Below are 17,797 nucleotides of genomic sequence, written 5' to 3'. Positions count from 1 at the left end.
TCAAAGAGGCAATCAAGCGTTCTGATTGGCTGGCACACGTGTGCATCATTTACACGTGGGAGTTGCAGCCAGTCAGCGGCGGGCTCCATTTTGGATTGGCTGACCCGAAAAGTTCGCTTTGATAAGATGAATGCATTGTTTTAAGACGCCTGCACATGCTGACGCTACTACCTGTTGCAAAATTGCTTCTTGGGCAGAAAATGAAAAGTAAATATCGGGTTTCGCCATACACCGCCGACAACCCTGCAGTGCTCAGCAGCACTTTGCCACGCTGCAAAACAGTGGAGCTTCGAAAGCAAAAAAAGAGCAAAAAAAGAGCAATGTTGGCAACGCCTTGTTGTGCACACGCCTCTATTTCCAAGCACTTTCTGGACGTGAATACCCTCCTGGGAACAAAATGACGGTTCCTGTTTCCTGATTGGCCGGAAGCTGCGCGTCAGAGCGAATCAGCCACGAGTAAACAGCCGAGGTTCCCCACCCCCCTGCGGCACCTGCAGGGTTTTTGAAAATGTTGCTCTTTTCAGAGGAGCTAATTTGCCGCGCGACAAGGAGGTGGGAGAGCGGCAAATTAAGGGCAGCTGCGCAGTGGGCGCTGGTGACGTGGGGAACGTCCATCCTCCTCGTGTCTTTTAAAGAGGTGACCCCGCGGCTTATGGGGCGTGGGGAGTGGCCCACAGTGCCATGCTGAAAATTAGACTGATAATGAAGTAATAACTCTCTTCCACCACTATTCACCAGTTTCTCCAACTATCATCAACATATTTCAACATTATATTACTGGAACTAGATTACTAAAGAAAGCAGCCAGAAATCAGAGGAAGACAGGTAGTTCAGTCTAAGGGGGCTCCCTGAATTAAAGTATGAAGTCAGAGTTTGTGCAGATTTGTTTCTGTAAATCTGATTTGCTATACATAGAAGTAATAGGAAAAGAAGAACTAAAGCATGGGCTCTGGCTACATTTTTGAAGCATCTGATTTCATTGTTCATGATGCATAACACTTAATAAAGTAAAATAATAAATTAACAGATCATACTGATAAATTTGCACATTTCACTGCACATTTTAATTGTATTTTAAGACTTAACTTTTCAGGTTTTGGCTTTTCGTATGTCTGCTTTGTAAGTAATATATTATATAGCTCTTATTGGAAATTATTTTTTTAACTCTAGGTTCTAGTTTTACACCATCATCCACTATTTATGCAAACAATTCAGTCTCAAATTCTACAAACTTCAGTAGTTCACAACAGGTATGACTTTTTTTTCCCTATAAAGCTCAAAGGAAGTATTATTTGCTTTGGCAATTTTAAATACCCTGAATTGACAAGGATTATTTTTATGCTGTATTTTAGATGCATTTTTAAAAATTTCAAAATATTTTAAAATTCTGCTTTTACTGTTTTAGGATTATCCATCTTATACAGCTTTTGGCCAAAACCAGTATCCACAGTATTACTCAGCATCAACGTACGGAGCATATATGACCTCAAATAGCACGGCAGACGGTACTTCTTCATCATCAACGTACCAGCTTCAGGAATCTCTGCCTGGGCTGACTAGTCAACCAGGTACAGATCTTCATTCAGGTGAAAAAAAAATTCTATTCCATAAATTTAGGAATTGGGTTTCAAAATTGCAGGCCATTAAATACATACATTTTATTTGTAATTATTAACAACTAATTAATTCTTGGCTTTAACCACTATTCACCAGTTTCTCCAACATGGAAGAAAAATCACTGACTGGAAGCAAATAGCCAAATTCTGGACTGATTGAAGCTGACAGTTCAGTCCTTTGAGTGAACAGGGTTCCATGCTTGCAAAAGATCACTGTATTGGTACAGTCACTGCCATGTGCACACAAGCACTGTTATCCTTTGGAAAGAAACAAGAATCTAGGTATAATTCAGGGTCAGAGGTAAGAAAGACCATTGCTGTCCTTTCCATCCACTGGCACCTATATCAAAGTTCTCCGTAAAGATAGCATCACTATTCTACTGAAATATCTTTGAAAGAGAGGGAAAACTGATGCTTTTGTATTTGAGGTATCTACTACCATGTCCGTATTAGTTCTTTATAGTGCTCCCCACAAGTATTTAATTCCTTGTAACCTTAAATGGCTTAGCAAATCACAGATTGGTCTAACATTCATAGTCTGAAGAACATTCACAGAAATTATATATTAAATCAAAAGGGTACCTGCGAGACCATCTGACCCCATGTGTCCCAAATTTGCTGGTAGTCCCCTGCCCCTCATCGATACGGCTGGCCTCTACCCGGGCCAGGGCCTTTACAGCCCTGGCCCCATCCTGGTGGAATGCTTTACCATCTGCTGTCCGGGCCCTACGGGACCTTGGTGAGTTCCGCAGGGCCTGTAAGACCGAGTTATTCCACCGGGCCTTTGGGGATGCCAGCCGCAGACTGCCTGCCCACCCTGGAGCCCCCACAACAGTTTTACCATCTTCAACATTGCCGGATTGCTGATCCCACCTATTTTGGGGCAATGCTGGCCCTCCTGGCCTTTGGGTTGGGCACCATCTGTGCATGCCTCTGGGCATGTATTTTTATTTGTAATTTTTGGAATTGCTGCTATAATGTATTTTAATGAATTTTAATGTTTTATCGTTGTATTGTATTTATGAGACCTTATATTGTATTTGTTTTATGTCTCATTGTACACCGCCCAGAGCCCTTCGGGGGTTGGGCGGTTTATTAAGTCTAATAATAATAATAATGATGATGATGATGATGATGATGATGATGATGATGATGATGATGATGATGATGATGATGATGATGATGATGATGTCCATAGGAACTGAGGTATTGGGACAAGGATGAAAGAAAATAAACATTTAACTTGGAAAACATGACCTGCCAACTAGGCAAGCAAATTTACTAGTTTCTCTGGAAAATCTTCAAAGAAGTTGCCCAACAAAGAAGGATTGGGGGTGATTGGGGAACTAAAGATAGATATCGAGAAGACAACTACAGCAATACATGCATAGATGTACAGTTGATGAATTACTAACTGTTCCAACTCCAACCAACTGGAATAGTCCACACCAACTCTTAAGTGGGTTGTTTATTATTTTGACTAGATCTTGCTTTAATCTGTACTCAGCAATGCAATATAACAATATGTCATGGGAAAGTGGTCCTTCTTACCTTTATTTGCAAGCAGCCCCCCCCCCCGCCCCCCCCCCCATCTGTAGTGTGAAGCTCTGGGTAAAAATCTCTCTACTTATCTCTGGCTCATGCAAGTGTATGCCATGTTTATTTTTAAGTTAATAGGAGGCTGTTTTTTCCCTCATCAGGCAGACATGCCTATCCATCTGAAATGTCGTAATCACTATATTAGAAATGTCTGTATAGCCCAGTGGCTTATTTTGGCATGTTTGGGGTTATGGTGTCAACTTTTTTTTTTCTGGTTTCTCAATGAGGCGTTTTATTTGCAATTTATAATTAATAACATACATACATGAATCGTAGCATCATTAACATAACAATGTATAATAGAATCTATTGTATGTCTAAGTAAATCCAACACAGTTGATGCTATTAAATAAGGTCAGACTATTTTCTATCTATACAACAAAATGACTTCTCCTTCAAAAGATTTCAGGTGCTTGCTTGTTACATTAACATTTCTAGCAGGTTAAAATTTCCTGAACCCCCCGTTCAGTTTTAAAGTTAACTAAATTGTCTAGTATTTAATTTACAGTAAATCTAATTCAATTAGTTATGCTATTGTTGTTTCTTAAAAAAATATTCCATATACCATTAATAATCAATTGGATTAAGATCAATATCATTCTTTCCCTTTAAATGTATTATCCAAGGTTGCCAAATCTCTAAATATATTTCCACTGGAAGAAGTCTCGATTGGTGAAATCCCTTATCCAAAATAAAAAGTTGCTGTATTTTAGTATACCAATATATGTCAACTTTTTGATGTACATGCTGTTATGACCAGGCTTCATGCTGAAGTCCAGTCCGAATAGTTCACAAACTATAATTAATACCGTGTATTTTACTATCTTTCTCTCCTCTAGTGATGAAGGATGTTATAGGAAAGGCTATGGATGATCAACACCCCAATTCTGTTCTAAGAAATCAGTTGATCACCAACTCTTAATTTCAGTCTTTATAGAGTTTGGGATTATTCTTATTAAGAGCTATTGTAGTTAGGAATAGGAAACATTGGCATTCAACTGGTTGTTGTGGGTTTTCCGGGCTGTGCGGCTGTGGTCTGGTGGATCTTGTTCCTAACATTTCACCTGCATCTGTGGCTGGCATCTTCAGAGGTGTATCACAGAGAGAAGTCTGTGATACACCTCTGAAAATGCCAGCCACAGATGCAGGCGAAATGTTAGGAACAAGATCTACCAGATCACGGCCACACAGCCAGAAAACCCACAACAACCAGTTGAATCCAGCCATGAAAGCCTTTGACAATACATTGACATTCAAGTTTAGCGATTTGGTTTTCCCACAGTGCATCCTTTATATTCCATCTTGGATAATTTAAATGAAATCTTGAACACATACTCTCTGCAGCATACTGCTGGACATGATGGCCCAATCCCATTTTTTCCTGTGTAGCGCTTGACGTTTTACACACACACACACAGAGACAGAGAGAAACATACACACAAAGTTGGTTTGGTCTCTCTTTACCACAGTGTTTTCTGATTCTCCTCCTCACTGTGACCTCTGGGGCTTTTATCCATTATCTATACAGTTCCTTCAATCTCTAGCATAGATTTTCAGTGTTCAAAAAAACAAAAACAAAAAACCCCTCTCTCCTCCCTCTTTTACCAGTTGAAAAGCCAGTAGAATCCAGCTGATGAACATATGCATGCAAAACACATTTAGATGACAGATATTTTTTCTTTCCTTTTCATCTTACCTACTGAAGCTTTCTGTAGTGAACGTTGAGGGAACTGAACTATGATGTATAAGATGAAGCTAGTTGTGGCATATGCATCAACAAAATAAAATGTAGTAACAGCAATGGAAGCTAATAAATTGGGAAAGGGGGGGAATAATTTTTTTTTTAATGTTGTAAGCTATTTTGAGAACTTTATACTAGAAGGTGGATTATGAATTCAGGTAGGCTATAAATGAAGTAAATAAATAATACAACTGGATCATACAGATAGTGTTCATTATAATCAAGTTTTAGGGAAAATGAGGAAAACTTAATCTAGTAAAATGTTGAAAAGTTAATAAGAGAGCTTGCAGTGTTGTATTTCATGAAAGAGAACTACAGTGAATTTTCATCGTCTGCACATTCAAAACGTTGCACTCAATTTAGCTGAGTGTATTTTTAAAGTGATACAGAAGGACAGAAGCATGTGATATATTTTCAGAGTGGGAGTAAAACCATTTGCAGTGTTGTATGACAACTTAAACACTTCAGGTATGTAGGAAGGATGTGGGCAACTTTATATTTCAGGTGCAAGAGGTATTTGAGAGCACCTCTACTTTAAAAGGAATGTAAATCTTCTTTACTATATTATCATACTCTTCACTATATTATCATACATAAATGACCAGTGTGCTGTGGCTGACGCATTGGATTTTGTGGATTGAGGACAGCTACAGAGTTTTGTTAACCCTTTCCCTGAGCTGTTTTGCTAATAGAAATTTATTCCCCCACATTTGCCCTGGAATAATATTCCTATTGTTCTTGATCTTTTCATTACTCTGGACAATAGTCTGAGAAGGTAATTTCTATTGAGAAAACAATGTAAAAAGGAAAAGTTTACCTCCTCCTTTGCACAGCATCATGTCCCAAGTGTTCTGATGCCTCATACCAATGTTTAACTTAAAAGTTGGTATCTGGGAATCTAAACACATATATTCTGTTTTCTTCAAAGTTGCTCAGGATGTCATGCATGGTTCTTTTTCTGTACTAATTCAGGATGGGATGATTTTGACTAATGGGAAGAAGCTCCTCCCAGGAAGCCATCGGGGTCATTAGCATTTTTGATATTGCCTGATGGGAGGGACTTCTCAGTTAATCACCCAGTTTCATCCTTCCTGGCAGTAGGCAGGTCAAGATTTGCCTGCACTTGTCAAAGAGCGTGGTGACCCCATCTCTCCATAGCTTTCCTTTTCACTCTGTCCCCCTTCTGTATTCTACCCTCCCCCCACAACTCAATAAGAGAGGGCCTTAGTTTTTCTCTGCCCAATGTCAGGGCTGGCTCAGTTCCCCCTTAAAGTTCTTTTCCTGAGAGAAATGGGCAGAGCCATGGAGACCCCATGCCTAGGCCAGTAGGTCCCTAGTTGGTCCTTTTATTGGACTGAACTGTAGAAATGTCAGCAGCAATTACAGGAAGAAATTTTGTGGCAGCCTAATCACTCTTATCAGGAGCTATCAGTCAGACCTCAGACTTTGAGTGAGCTCCAGGCTTTATCCTCCCATGAGCCAGAGGACAGTGCAGGAAAGGGCCCCACAATCACTCCTAGTCCTGGGATGACAGGAGATACACAGAATCACCTCAGCAAGAACCCTGTATTTCTTACACCTCACACCTCTCTGGAGTCTCTGGTAAGGCTATGCCCTCCTCCATCTTCCATGGGCTGGGCATGTTCAGCAGGAACAAACTTGCCATTTCCTTTTCCTTCAAGGCACAAATGGCATGAAAAGGTCCCATAACAGCACTTGCAGGTTTCATGGATTTATATACATAAATGGCCACCACAGAGTCAGCCAGCCAGCTCAGTGTTTGGATGTCTCCCTTTTTCACCAACAGAACAGTGTTCTCCTCTGTGAGTCCCATGATCCAGAGAGATTAGTTAGGGCCTGATCTTTCAGGTGAAGATGCCCATTCCAACCTTTTATCAAGGGAGAAATGTGCATTCTCAAGATTCCTTGCAAAAAGAAAAGAACAGAGGATCAGATCTGCCTGATGAGTGGGATCAGCTAGGTCCTTTCCTCATATGGGTGCCCCCTTTCTGGATATTCTATACCAGTGGTTCTCAACCTTCCTAATGCCACGACCCTTTAATTCCTCATGTTGTGGTGACCCCCAACCCTAACATTTAATCCATTTTACAGATGTAGAACACTGATGCAGAGAGTCTTAGGCGACCCCTGTGAAAGGGCCGTTCGACCCCCAAAGGGGTCGCGACCCACAGGTTGAGAACCACTGTTCTATACCCTTTGGTATTTGACAAGATGGTCAAGACAGAATGGGAAGAGTCAACAGATCATTTCTCATTTCTACTCACTGATACCAGAGGAGGCAGATTGCTTCAAGCAGTAGATGCCACAGTTGTGGACCTGAGCTCCAACACACTGATCCCATTTGAGGCAGATGAACTCCCTTGGTGCCCATTTCTGTAGGCAGGGCCAGTAAGACATCCCAAAGTGGTAGTGCGCTCAGGTTTAGATAGCAAGGTTGGAGCATTAACAGGAGCTGAAGGCAGGGGGCTGAACCAGGAACAAAGACTTATGCATAGTAGACCAGTTGATCCAGCAAGCTTCCCTGCTCACCCCAAGGCTGAAATGGATTAAGAAGACAGCAGCTGCATTCTTTGGAAGAAGCACCTGGGTCTCATCTGTTCAGGTTTAACTGGAGCCGGAATTCTGCAAAGGATTACATCTGCCCTGCTGTGGCCCAGAGGTGGATCATGGGCTGCCAGCCTGGCACTGCTCTTTTGCTTGGCTATCTTGGTATGAGTCCTTTGCCCTGGCTTCTCCTGCTGGGTGAAAACAAATTCTGGTGGGTTTGTTCACTACATTTCCCAATGTGGTGTCATCTGCAAGTTTAATGATTAGTCCCTCCATCCCCCCATACCTCAGTGAAAAGTACTCAGCCCATATCTTAGATCTGAAGCACCACACTGAACATGTCCTGCCAATCAGATGAAATAACATTGACAACTTGCATCAACTTTATCAGCCTCTAGGCAGCAATTAATCCATGCAGAGTTCTAACTAGGGAGTCCCTTATATTCCTGCAAACAGGACTGTAAAACTGCAGCAAGTCTCATTTCAGTTACCATAGTGACCTATGTGCATTTACCATAGTGTAATACCTATATGCATGACTCCTGGATAAAGGTGTAATGTTAATAATGGTTGTACTTTCTTTTTTTAAAAAATCTGGTTAGGTGGTTATGCCAGTTAATTTAAAAAAATTAGTAAAGGGAAAAAGTTCACAAAATAGTGATGTAGCATATGGGTACTGTGCTGGTACTCATAAATTCCACTACAGCAAAAAGGTTAATAGTTGCTAATGTGATACTTGGTCAATTACATTGTATCCAGAGGTATAGCTGGGCCAGAGTGCGCCTGGTGCGCACTCAGTGTTTTCCAACCCCGCCCAATGGCGCCCTGCCCCTCCGCCCCACCCTTACCTTAGTTCAGTCTGGAAAAGCAGCCTATTCCCTTCTGGCTGAATACAGCCTGTTGGGAACTACACTTCCCATGAGACCCTGGGGCTCGCAAGGTCTCCTGGGAAGTGTAGTTCCACCAGGCCGTTTTCAGCCTGAAGAGAACAGGCCGCTTCTCCAGCCTGCACTGTTTCACTAAGGTAAGTGGGGGGGGGGTTAGGGGGTGCTGCGGGGGAACCGGGGTAGCAGGGGGAGGGGGCGCCATGGGGGGTTAGGATTTTCTGTGCGTGCACCCCCAGGTATGTGCCTGGTGCAACACGCGGCAACACACCGTCCCCTGGTAGCTCCGCCTCTGTATAATCCCACAGTCAACAAATCAATGCATATTTGATCTGGAACATGTCAGTCACATTTCCCAAGGAGAACAATAAACATACAAAGCAACAAAATAAGCAATTATTCATTTCTTTCGCAATAAATTGGGACTGATGAAAAGTCCAAACACCTGATCACCTGAAATTAGAATTGATCATTTAAGGGGTCTCCTTATGTAACATAAAATTGGTGCGGTTCAGAATGTCAGACTAGGATCTAAGAAACCTATGTATAAATGCCCATTCTAGAAGAAGAAGATTTTGGATTTGTATCCCACCTTTCTCTCCTGTAAGGAAATTCAAGGTGGCTTACAAGTTCCTTTCCCTTCCTCTCCCCACAACAGACATCTTGTGAGGTAGGTGGGGCTGAGAGAGTTTCGAAGAAGTGTGACTAGCCCAAGGTCACCCAGCAGGAGTGTGGAAACACATCTGGTTCACCAGATAAGCCTCCAGCACTCAGGTGGAAGATTGAGGAATCAAACCCAGTTCTCCAGATTAAAATCCACCTTCTCCTAACCACTACACCATGCAGACTGAGTGACAAATCAGTCACTCTCTCTCATCCTAACTTACTTCACTGCACTGTTGTGAAGATGAAATGGGAAGAGGGAAAAATGTTGTAACCTCCTATAGGTTCTCATTAGGGAAAACATGGGTATAAGTATCTAAATAGATAAATAAAGTGCAAATTCATGCAAGATGGCAAGTTATGGTAAATCCTCAGAACTGACAGTGGTGAAAGGCTGTTGTGTGAAACAAATCTTTATACACACATTCACACACTTCCATAGTATTAAATGAACATTTATGTCAGCCTCTTCTGATACAGGGAGAAAGCTTTCAAGTTATTTTTAAAATTATTTTATTAAAATTAAAACCTGCCCAATACCTGGCTGAAGTTGGGCTCAGGACAGCTTATACTCAGCTATACAAAACACCTCGTCAAGCAAAAGTTTTCTAATGCCCCATTATAAATAGAACAAATACATGTTTTGAACAGTTCAGACAGTGCTTAGCAAACATGCAATACATTAAGAAATCATAAGCATTAATGTCTTGTCGCCCATTTTTGTGAGGAATTTGAAAAAAATTCATTCACAGGCTATTATTTATGATCAAATGAGGGATTTAAAATCTATTTAAGGCAAAGAAAATATCATGATGAGCTCTTGCTACTTGTAAAAAGCAAATCAAGCAATTAAAGTTACAGTTGTCTAAAGAGCCATGTGCTAGTTAGTGGCTTCTGCAGTCCGAAAATAGAATCATACCTTGCATTCAAGTAGGAGACAGCTGGCCATTCTGATTTAGAGATTATCTTAATGAAATAAACTTGGCTCTAAATATCCAGCACATACAAGATAAAGTGATTAGTTACAATACTGGTTAATGTTTGTGTATAAGCATGATCCAAAATTGAAGCCTGGAGCAAGTAGCAATGATGGATGTAAAAGACAAACTGGAAATAGTTTTTATTTATTTGCTTTGTCCGTCAAAAATAGAGGGAGCACAATAATTGAGATCAGGTGGATGCAAACATTACTTAATGGAACAGTGCCCCACCACACCACACCATGCTACACCACCCAAACACACACACACACACACACACACACACACACACACACACACACACACACACACACACAGACAGACAGACAGACAGAGAGTTCACCTGCAATCAAGATTTTAAAAATTATATTCACAAAGTCACAAAATTTAATTCATATCTATAAAATTCTGGAAGAGGTAGAATATCATACTTCCTCGATTAGATCCAAAAGTAAGTACAGATATATTGGCCTGCTCAATTGAAATGAAATTGTTACCATGGGGAACTTAAGTACGCATCAAAACTTTTAGGATTTTAAAAAATATCTAGGTCAAAGTTAGTGAATGCTTTGCTTTCATACCTGAATAATAACCAGAGACCCCCAGAAACAGAGTTGAGGAGCATTTGGGGCTTCTATGGGGGAGAGGGGCAAGAAAATTGCACTTCATGGGCAAGTCCTTGCACCACGGAAACTTTACCTTTGACCCAAGCCATAAACATAAAGGAACACTAAGATGCAACCTCATCATCTAATATTCATTTTCACCATAATCTGTCTACATAAACTTGTAGATTATCAAAGAGACCCTGTTTGGGATCATGAGCAGTAAGTGATCTAAAACTAATCAACATATTGTATTGTATATTATGTTATAAAATAGTAAAATATTAAAACTGCAATCCATGGTGGAGGGCGAAAAGGTCATGGGAGTGGTATGAAGGCATTCTGATGTGGGTGCCCTCTACACCAGGTCAAGGGGCAAATATACAGGCAGGAAGGGCACTAAAACCAGCAGAGGGGATCTGCATGACTCCACAGAGTCCAAATGCAGAAGCTGCCACTGCACCATTCTCCTCCAGTGCAGGATGAGGGGGGGGGGGGTTGTTCCCAGAGGTGAAGTCAAATTTAGTTGGTTTCCTGTGGCCTTTTGGCCCAGAAACATTTTCTTTGACTGGCATAGACTTACACCAGCTAAAACTGTGGTGCAGCCTGTTGGGTTGCATGGGAGTTTGCAGGGCATCCAGTGGTGATAATCAGGGGACTGTCTGCTTCAAAGTAAATTTCCCATCCACTTACAAACAGAAAATTTCTTTCTCTCCTGGGAAAGTTTCCAGTAGGTTCTTTTATCACTTTGTAGAAATAATTCTGCTGACTCCCACTGGCCATGGAGACATTAGTCCTTATTGTACCTGGCCTTGAGATTTACAGTGGAAATGGATCTACTGATTCAATGACCTGACAGAAGACCACATCCATAAATGTTTCAACTAACAGACTTCAGAATAAGTGATGACAGTTAGAAGGCTTTTGATACTTTGATGTGCTCTTTATACACTGTTAGCCTCCACTAGAGCTTTTGCCAGTGGAATATGACCCATTGTTCATTTCCTGGTGTGAGGAGTGCAGAAGAACTGCTATCATAGCTTCTACTGCAAAAGTATTAACATTTCTGCAGTCTCAGCTTCAGAAGAGACTTGGCACAGTTACATGAGGTATCGGGTATCTGCTTAAGCTTTCATTCAAAAGCTGCACATTAAAGGATCAATCTTGGATCGTCTATGCAAAATGCAGCATTTGAAAGATTAGTGTTATTAAGCCTCTCACAGTATACAGGTTTCCTATGCATCACACTGTTCTCTCAATGTTAGTAGTAGTTCTTTGTGTAACTCTGGTATCCATATCTTTATAAGAGTTCACCCAAAAAACAATTTTATTGGTGACTTCAGAGAAATGCACTCCACCCTGGAGTTCACTCCAGTATTTCAAACTTTGGGACTATATGTATTATCAAAAGCTTTCACAGCCAGAACCAGCTGGCTGTTGAGGGGTTTTCTGGGCTGTGTGGCCATGGTCTGTTAGTTTTTGCTCCTAAAGTTTCCCCTGCATCTATGGCTAGCATCTTCAAAGGAAGGGGCCATAAAAAGTAAACACAGGCCCCGGTAGTGCTTACATATGCTAATAAGAAGCTCCATACCTTGGACCTGCCTCCTGATGTTATAGCTATGCTCCCTCCCAACAAGATGTTCTCCACTATAAAATCTAGACTTTTTGAATTAGAACATCAGGAATTGATGGCTCATGCAAAAAAGTTCTGCTTTCCCCTCTCCCTTGGCATCCCATACAGCTGCCTAGGTGCGACCAGATATTTGTTTGCTCTTTCTTATCCGGAGCATCAATGTGCCATCACTTTGGCCAAAAGCAATGTGCTTCCTTCCGCTTTGAGGGATGGAAGAGGCTCCAAAACACCCCATACGGAGTGTTTTTGCATCTGCACATTGAAAACTACAGAAACTATACAGCATGTTCTATATTATTACCCCCTTCATAACCGGGCCAGAACAAAGTTCCTCTCAACCTTATTGATGGGCTTAGAATGCTGGACAGACCAGCAGAAGACAGTGTATTGTCGAAGGCTTTCATGGCCAGATTCAATTGGTTGTTGTGAGTTTCCCGAGCTATGTGGCTGTGGTCTGGTAGATCTTGTTCCTAATGTTTCGCCTGCATCTGTGGCTGGCATCTTCAGAGGTGTATCACAGAGAGAAGTCTGTGATACACCTCTGAAAATGCCAGCCACAGATGCAGGCGAAATGTTAGGAACAAGATCTACCAGACCACGGCCACACAGTCCAGAAAACTCACAACAACCAGCAGAAGACAGTTTATCTGTTAAACAATGAATCCAGCGATCCTCTAGAGCTAACGGCCAGGTTTTTATGCAAAGTCATAAACAAACGATCTTAATTTTGCTTTGTACTTTGTCTTTTAATGTTTGTATTTTATTTTAAATCTTTGTATTATGCCATTAAAGGTTATCTATATCATATGCTAATGAATTTGGCCCAAACAGAGCAGTGGTTTACCGTCTTACACCTTTCTAAAATGGGTACAAAGCAGGAAACAGCCAAATGGCTAGAATGTATTCTGTATGGCAGGAAGAAATGAACAACCCCAGATGGGGGATGGATTTATCTAAGCTGAGCTTATAAATTCTCTGACTGAAGAAGAGATTGGATTTGTACCCCGCTTTTCTCAACTGTAAAGAGTCTCAAAGCAATTTACAAACTCCTTCTCTCTCTCTCCCACTATAAAGGTAGGTGGGACTTAGAGAATTCTTAGAGTACTGTGGCTAGACCAGGGTCACCCAGCAAGCTTCATGTGGAGGAGTGGGTAATCAAACCCAGTTCTCCTGATTAGAGCTATTTACCATTCTGGCTCTCCTGCAGAGAAAAAAAACCCTATTTTTTTCCTTTTCTCTTCCATCTTGCTGTTCTCCCTCTATGCACACATATCATGAAGGATTAAGCTTTTAGCTACAGACTCCATTTTAACTACTTGGTAAAGGACAATGCAGAGAAGTGCAGTTATCAGAATTAAGGCAATGTGAACTTATTGTGATATAAAGTAATACTAGCCTGCCTATTTAAATATTGTTTAGGATACATACTGAGTGTAGGGAAAGGGGATTGCTTACCATCTCTGGAGTATAAATTGTGTTTGAAATTGTGAAGTTGCTCTAGATCATCTGTGTGCTAGTTGATAGTAGTGAAGTGGGAGGTGCTGCAACTAAGCAGAGCCTGTAAACAGAAACACAGATCCGGGGGCTTTCCCCACTTACCTTCTGCTGCGCGATACTCCGGGAAAGTAGCGTGGGGTCCAGCGGTGCTCCCCACTTGCAAGGGCGGCAACCATGCAGCCGCCCCGACACTGCCGCTCTTGCACCACCTCAGCGCGTCATTCCTGGCGCTGAAGAAACGGCACCTTTTGATGACCCCGCGCATGCTGAGGGGGCGTGAGAGCGGCGCGCAGTAGAAGGTGAGTGGGGAAAGCTTACCGAAGTGTTAGATATGCAGGACATTATCAGACTTGCTGATGGCATTGTCTAGCAGGAGTTATTATCAGACTTGCTGATGTCATTGAATGTTATCCAGTTTGTTTTGGGTAACTCCAGGGAGTAAGGAAAAGGGACGGCTATAGAGTTCTCCAATCTCTTGGGGGTCAGAAGAAATGGAAGCTTGCAAGTCTGTCCCTTTAAAACTGGACATAGCTGAGCGCTCTTCACTAAATGAGTACTTGTTCATATTCCATTGGACAAGGTAATGCTAACTCCTGATCTTGCTTTTGTTCCTGAAGTGTTTACTCATTGTTGAATATTCATATCAGGTCCTTGCCCCATCAACTGGCTCATTTATTCACACTTTTGAGAAATTCAGGAACCTAGAACCAAGAGCTTCATGCAATGAGGATGCTGGTTGTTTCCTTTAAGGAATTTTCTTATGATCAGAATCTCATGAAATATAGATGTCTAAAAAAATTATTTAACTAAAAGCCACTGGATATCTCAGCATATTGTCTGAGAGAAGAACCTCAGCACCTTTTGGGATCATGCTCCTGTTGAAAAATATACGGAGCAATCATATGTATGTCCATAAGTTCACAAGATTTTCTTTGGTACAGAACATCCGACTCCTTCAGGAAATAAGGGTTGCAGATGTTTTGGGAGGCTCCAGGGGGAAAAAAGCACATTCTTTGTGAGCTATTGGACGGAGCTGCTCTTGTTAACCCCAGTGGCCCCATCGCTCTACAGCCATTAGAAATGGAAACTTTGATTTCTTTGCAAAGTTCTTGTTTACGTTGTGGAAATATGGCAATCTGTAACATCCTACAAAATTGCACCTTTCCATTGTCTCATGTGAAGGCAGATATCAGGTAGAGATTTCTGAGGATGTCCCTATAACCTCCTGTCTCATTTTTCTTCATAGTTCCATGTTCAGTTAATATTTGTACTGAGTTACTTTGCTAGAAGTTCTACATTGTTCTTGGTATGGGTTTGGGTTCTTTCTGCCAGAAGACATTATAGTTAAAGGAGATTAGAAGGAGTGGAACCTCAATGAACAGACTACACATTTCTACTAGAACAAATAGGAAATTTACAAACTTCTTGTTCTTATCTTTTTGGGGGTGCCTCATGTGAACAATGATGCATAAAATTATGTAGATTCCTTTCTATTAAGCTAAAAAAACATAATTATGTTCTTGTGAATTGTTTTGTTTACAGGAGAGTTTGACACTGTACAGAGCCCCTCAACACCAATCAAAGATCTTGATGAAAGAACATGTAGAAGTTCTGGGTCGAAATCAAGGGGCAGAGGACGGAAAAATAACCCATCACCTCCTCCTGATAGTGACTTGGAGGTGTGGCCCTTTAAACACTAATGAATAGTTATAGCTCTAATGTGATAATGCATATTTTTGATTGTTTTTGGATGTAAATGAAGCATCAAATGGTAATACGAAATATTTTTGTTTGGACAGTTTTTCCTAAGAGTATGTAATGTGTTTGCTTTTTTATTCTATTAGGTAATAAACCATGTCACATTACAGACCTATCTGTGCATGTTTAAATTCTAATCTATTCAGTAGAATTTGCTTCCCCACTAAATCACTTTAGAACTGCAACTGTAAAGTGTGCGCATTTCTTCTTGCTTTTCTGTTTATATGTAACATGATAATTTAGTTATGATCTTGGATCCAAAAAAACCTCAGATGAATGGGAGTTTAAAGAAGGTAATTTGACCAATCCCTTTTCCCCATTTGAACTACATAGGACTGTCAGTAATCCACACCTGAGGATTCCAGTTCCCTTCTCAAGTACTTAGGCTTCCTCCCTCACTTCCTCTTTGTTATTTTTCCATTACATTAGTACCAGAAAACTATGGGATACACAAATCAAAGTTTATTTACAAATCAGAATATAAAATTATGGCTAATTGGCTTCTAGTTGTTTAATTAATTAATTAATTAATTGATTGGATTTATTAACCGCTCCACCCCCGTAGGGTTCTGGGCGGTGTACAACATTATGTGCCACACTACTAGTTCAGGTACAAAAACAAACTAGTTTGTTTAGAAAGGAGGAGGAAGGAAGGTACAATTGGAGAAGGCTGGGAAGAGGAAGCCCACAGATTAGGAGTTCTGCACCTTGAATGTAATTCTCAATAGCCAGATGGAGTAAATCAAGCAATATATATAGTAAACAATTTTTAAAAAGAAAGTTTAATGTTTACTACACATTTTAAAATTTGACTGAGAAGAGGTGCATGCACCTTCACAAGAAGTTGTGTTTTCTCTTTCATAGTTACATCACTCATTTAGTATCCAAATTAAAGATGACTGCCTTTTGCCAATCCATCCTTGTAAGCCCAAATTTCGTAACACTGCCTTTCTAGGTGATCTACGTGATGTTTATCCCTTCTCTAGTTTCTACTGCTGAACTAATTGTTTCTGTATATTATAAATTTCATGTAATTGTTGTCCTAAGCTCTGCTGAGTGAAGCCTAAAAAATGTGCCTCTGTATTTTCCAGTAGCAAGGTATGCCATTGCTAGCATAAACAGGTTAAGGAGTGATTGTCGTAGATAACACTTAGGGACTCAGTTGTTTCTTGCAGTGTTGCATCTCCTTAGCAAATACAATGTGGGCAGTAATTTTCTTTATTCTTTTATATCTATTCATTTTTGTCAATTCTTCCATTTTTCAGCGTGTATTCGTTTGGGATTTGGATGAAACAATCATTGTTTTCCATTCACTTCTTACAGGATCTTATGCTCAAAAATATGGAAAGGTAGGTAGTCGATCAACGTACTTACTAGTGCTTCAGAGTTTGTATATATTTTGTTTAAAAATTGTGGTTTATTCTTTATGCCACAGAAGTAGTTAATAAGGTGTGGTCTTCATGGTTACTGAAATCACTAGTCTACTTATAGATCCTGTAGCTACCAAAAGTTTCTTTCCGCTAACAAGTTAAAAATGCTTGTTGAATATAGATCCACACTTGAAATAAATGAAGGGGAATATGCTTCTTAAAGGAGCAGCAGTGGCGTAGGAGGTAAAGAGCTCGTGTATCTAATCTGGAGGAACTGGGTTTGATTCCCAGCTCTGCCGCCTGAGCTGTGGAGGCTTATCTGGGGAATTCAGATTAGCCTGTACACTCCCACACATGCCAGCTGGGTGACCTTGGGCTAGTCACAGCTTCTCGGAGCTCTCTCAGCCCCACCTACCTCACAGGGTGTTTGTTGTGAGGGGGGAAGGGCAAGGAGATTGTAAGCCCCTTTGAGTCTCCTGCAGGAGAGAAAGGGGGGATATAAATCCAAACTCTTCTTCTTCTTCTTCTTCTAAACAATAAAATAAATTTATTTAATTTACAGAAAGAGAACCAAGTTAAATCAGGAAACTAAAAATAGAAGTGCTGCAGAAGGGAAATAAATGCATATGTGAAGTATAAAAACAGTTTAAACAATTTCCCTAATAAACTACCTGTTACTAAGAGAATTACTAAGGGAAAATTGAAGACAAAACAAACCTGCTTCCTGAAGACAACAGGGCAGCTCCAGAGAGGGAAATTGACCAGACTGGAGAAGCACAGCAGAATGAGAGTGGGAAAGTAGAGGAGCTAGCCATACAGTTTGGGTAACAGGCTGGGATCCAAAACTACAAATTAGATGGGCTGAGAAATAACTGTTTTATAT

General features: G+C 40.8%; 1 protein-coding gene across 9 annotated transcripts in view; it reads left to right on the top strand.

Moving 5' to 3' along the window:
* EYA4 (EYA transcriptional coactivator and phosphatase 4) overlaps positions 1 to 17,797 on the top strand; it is a 161,971-nt gene that overhangs the window by 120,756 nt on the left and 23,418 nt on the right. For 8 of the 9 annotated variants that reach the window (XM_048490404.1, XM_048490387.1, XM_048490342.1 and 5 more), the window contains 4 exons: positions 1,171 to 1,250; positions 1,406 to 1,586; positions 15,329 to 15,465; positions 16,810 to 16,893. In XM_048490404.1, the coding sequence (XP_048346361.1) occupies positions 1,171 to 1,250; positions 1,406 to 1,586; positions 15,329 to 15,465; positions 16,810 to 16,893 (482 nt within the window). The remainder of the gene's footprint in view (positions 1 to 1,170; positions 1,251 to 1,405; positions 1,587 to 15,328; positions 15,466 to 16,809; positions 16,894 to 17,797) is intronic. The other variant, XM_048490378.1, reaches the window with a different exon arrangement.

This window comes from Sphaerodactylus townsendi, linkage group LG01 (genome assembly GCF_021028975.2).
Source record: "Sphaerodactylus townsendi isolate TG3544 linkage group LG01, MPM_Stown_v2.3, whole genome shotgun sequence".
Taxonomy (NCBI): Eukaryota; Metazoa; Chordata; class Lepidosauria; order Squamata; family Sphaerodactylidae; genus Sphaerodactylus; species Sphaerodactylus townsendi.
This window is presented reverse-complemented; position numbering and strand designations above follow the sequence as displayed.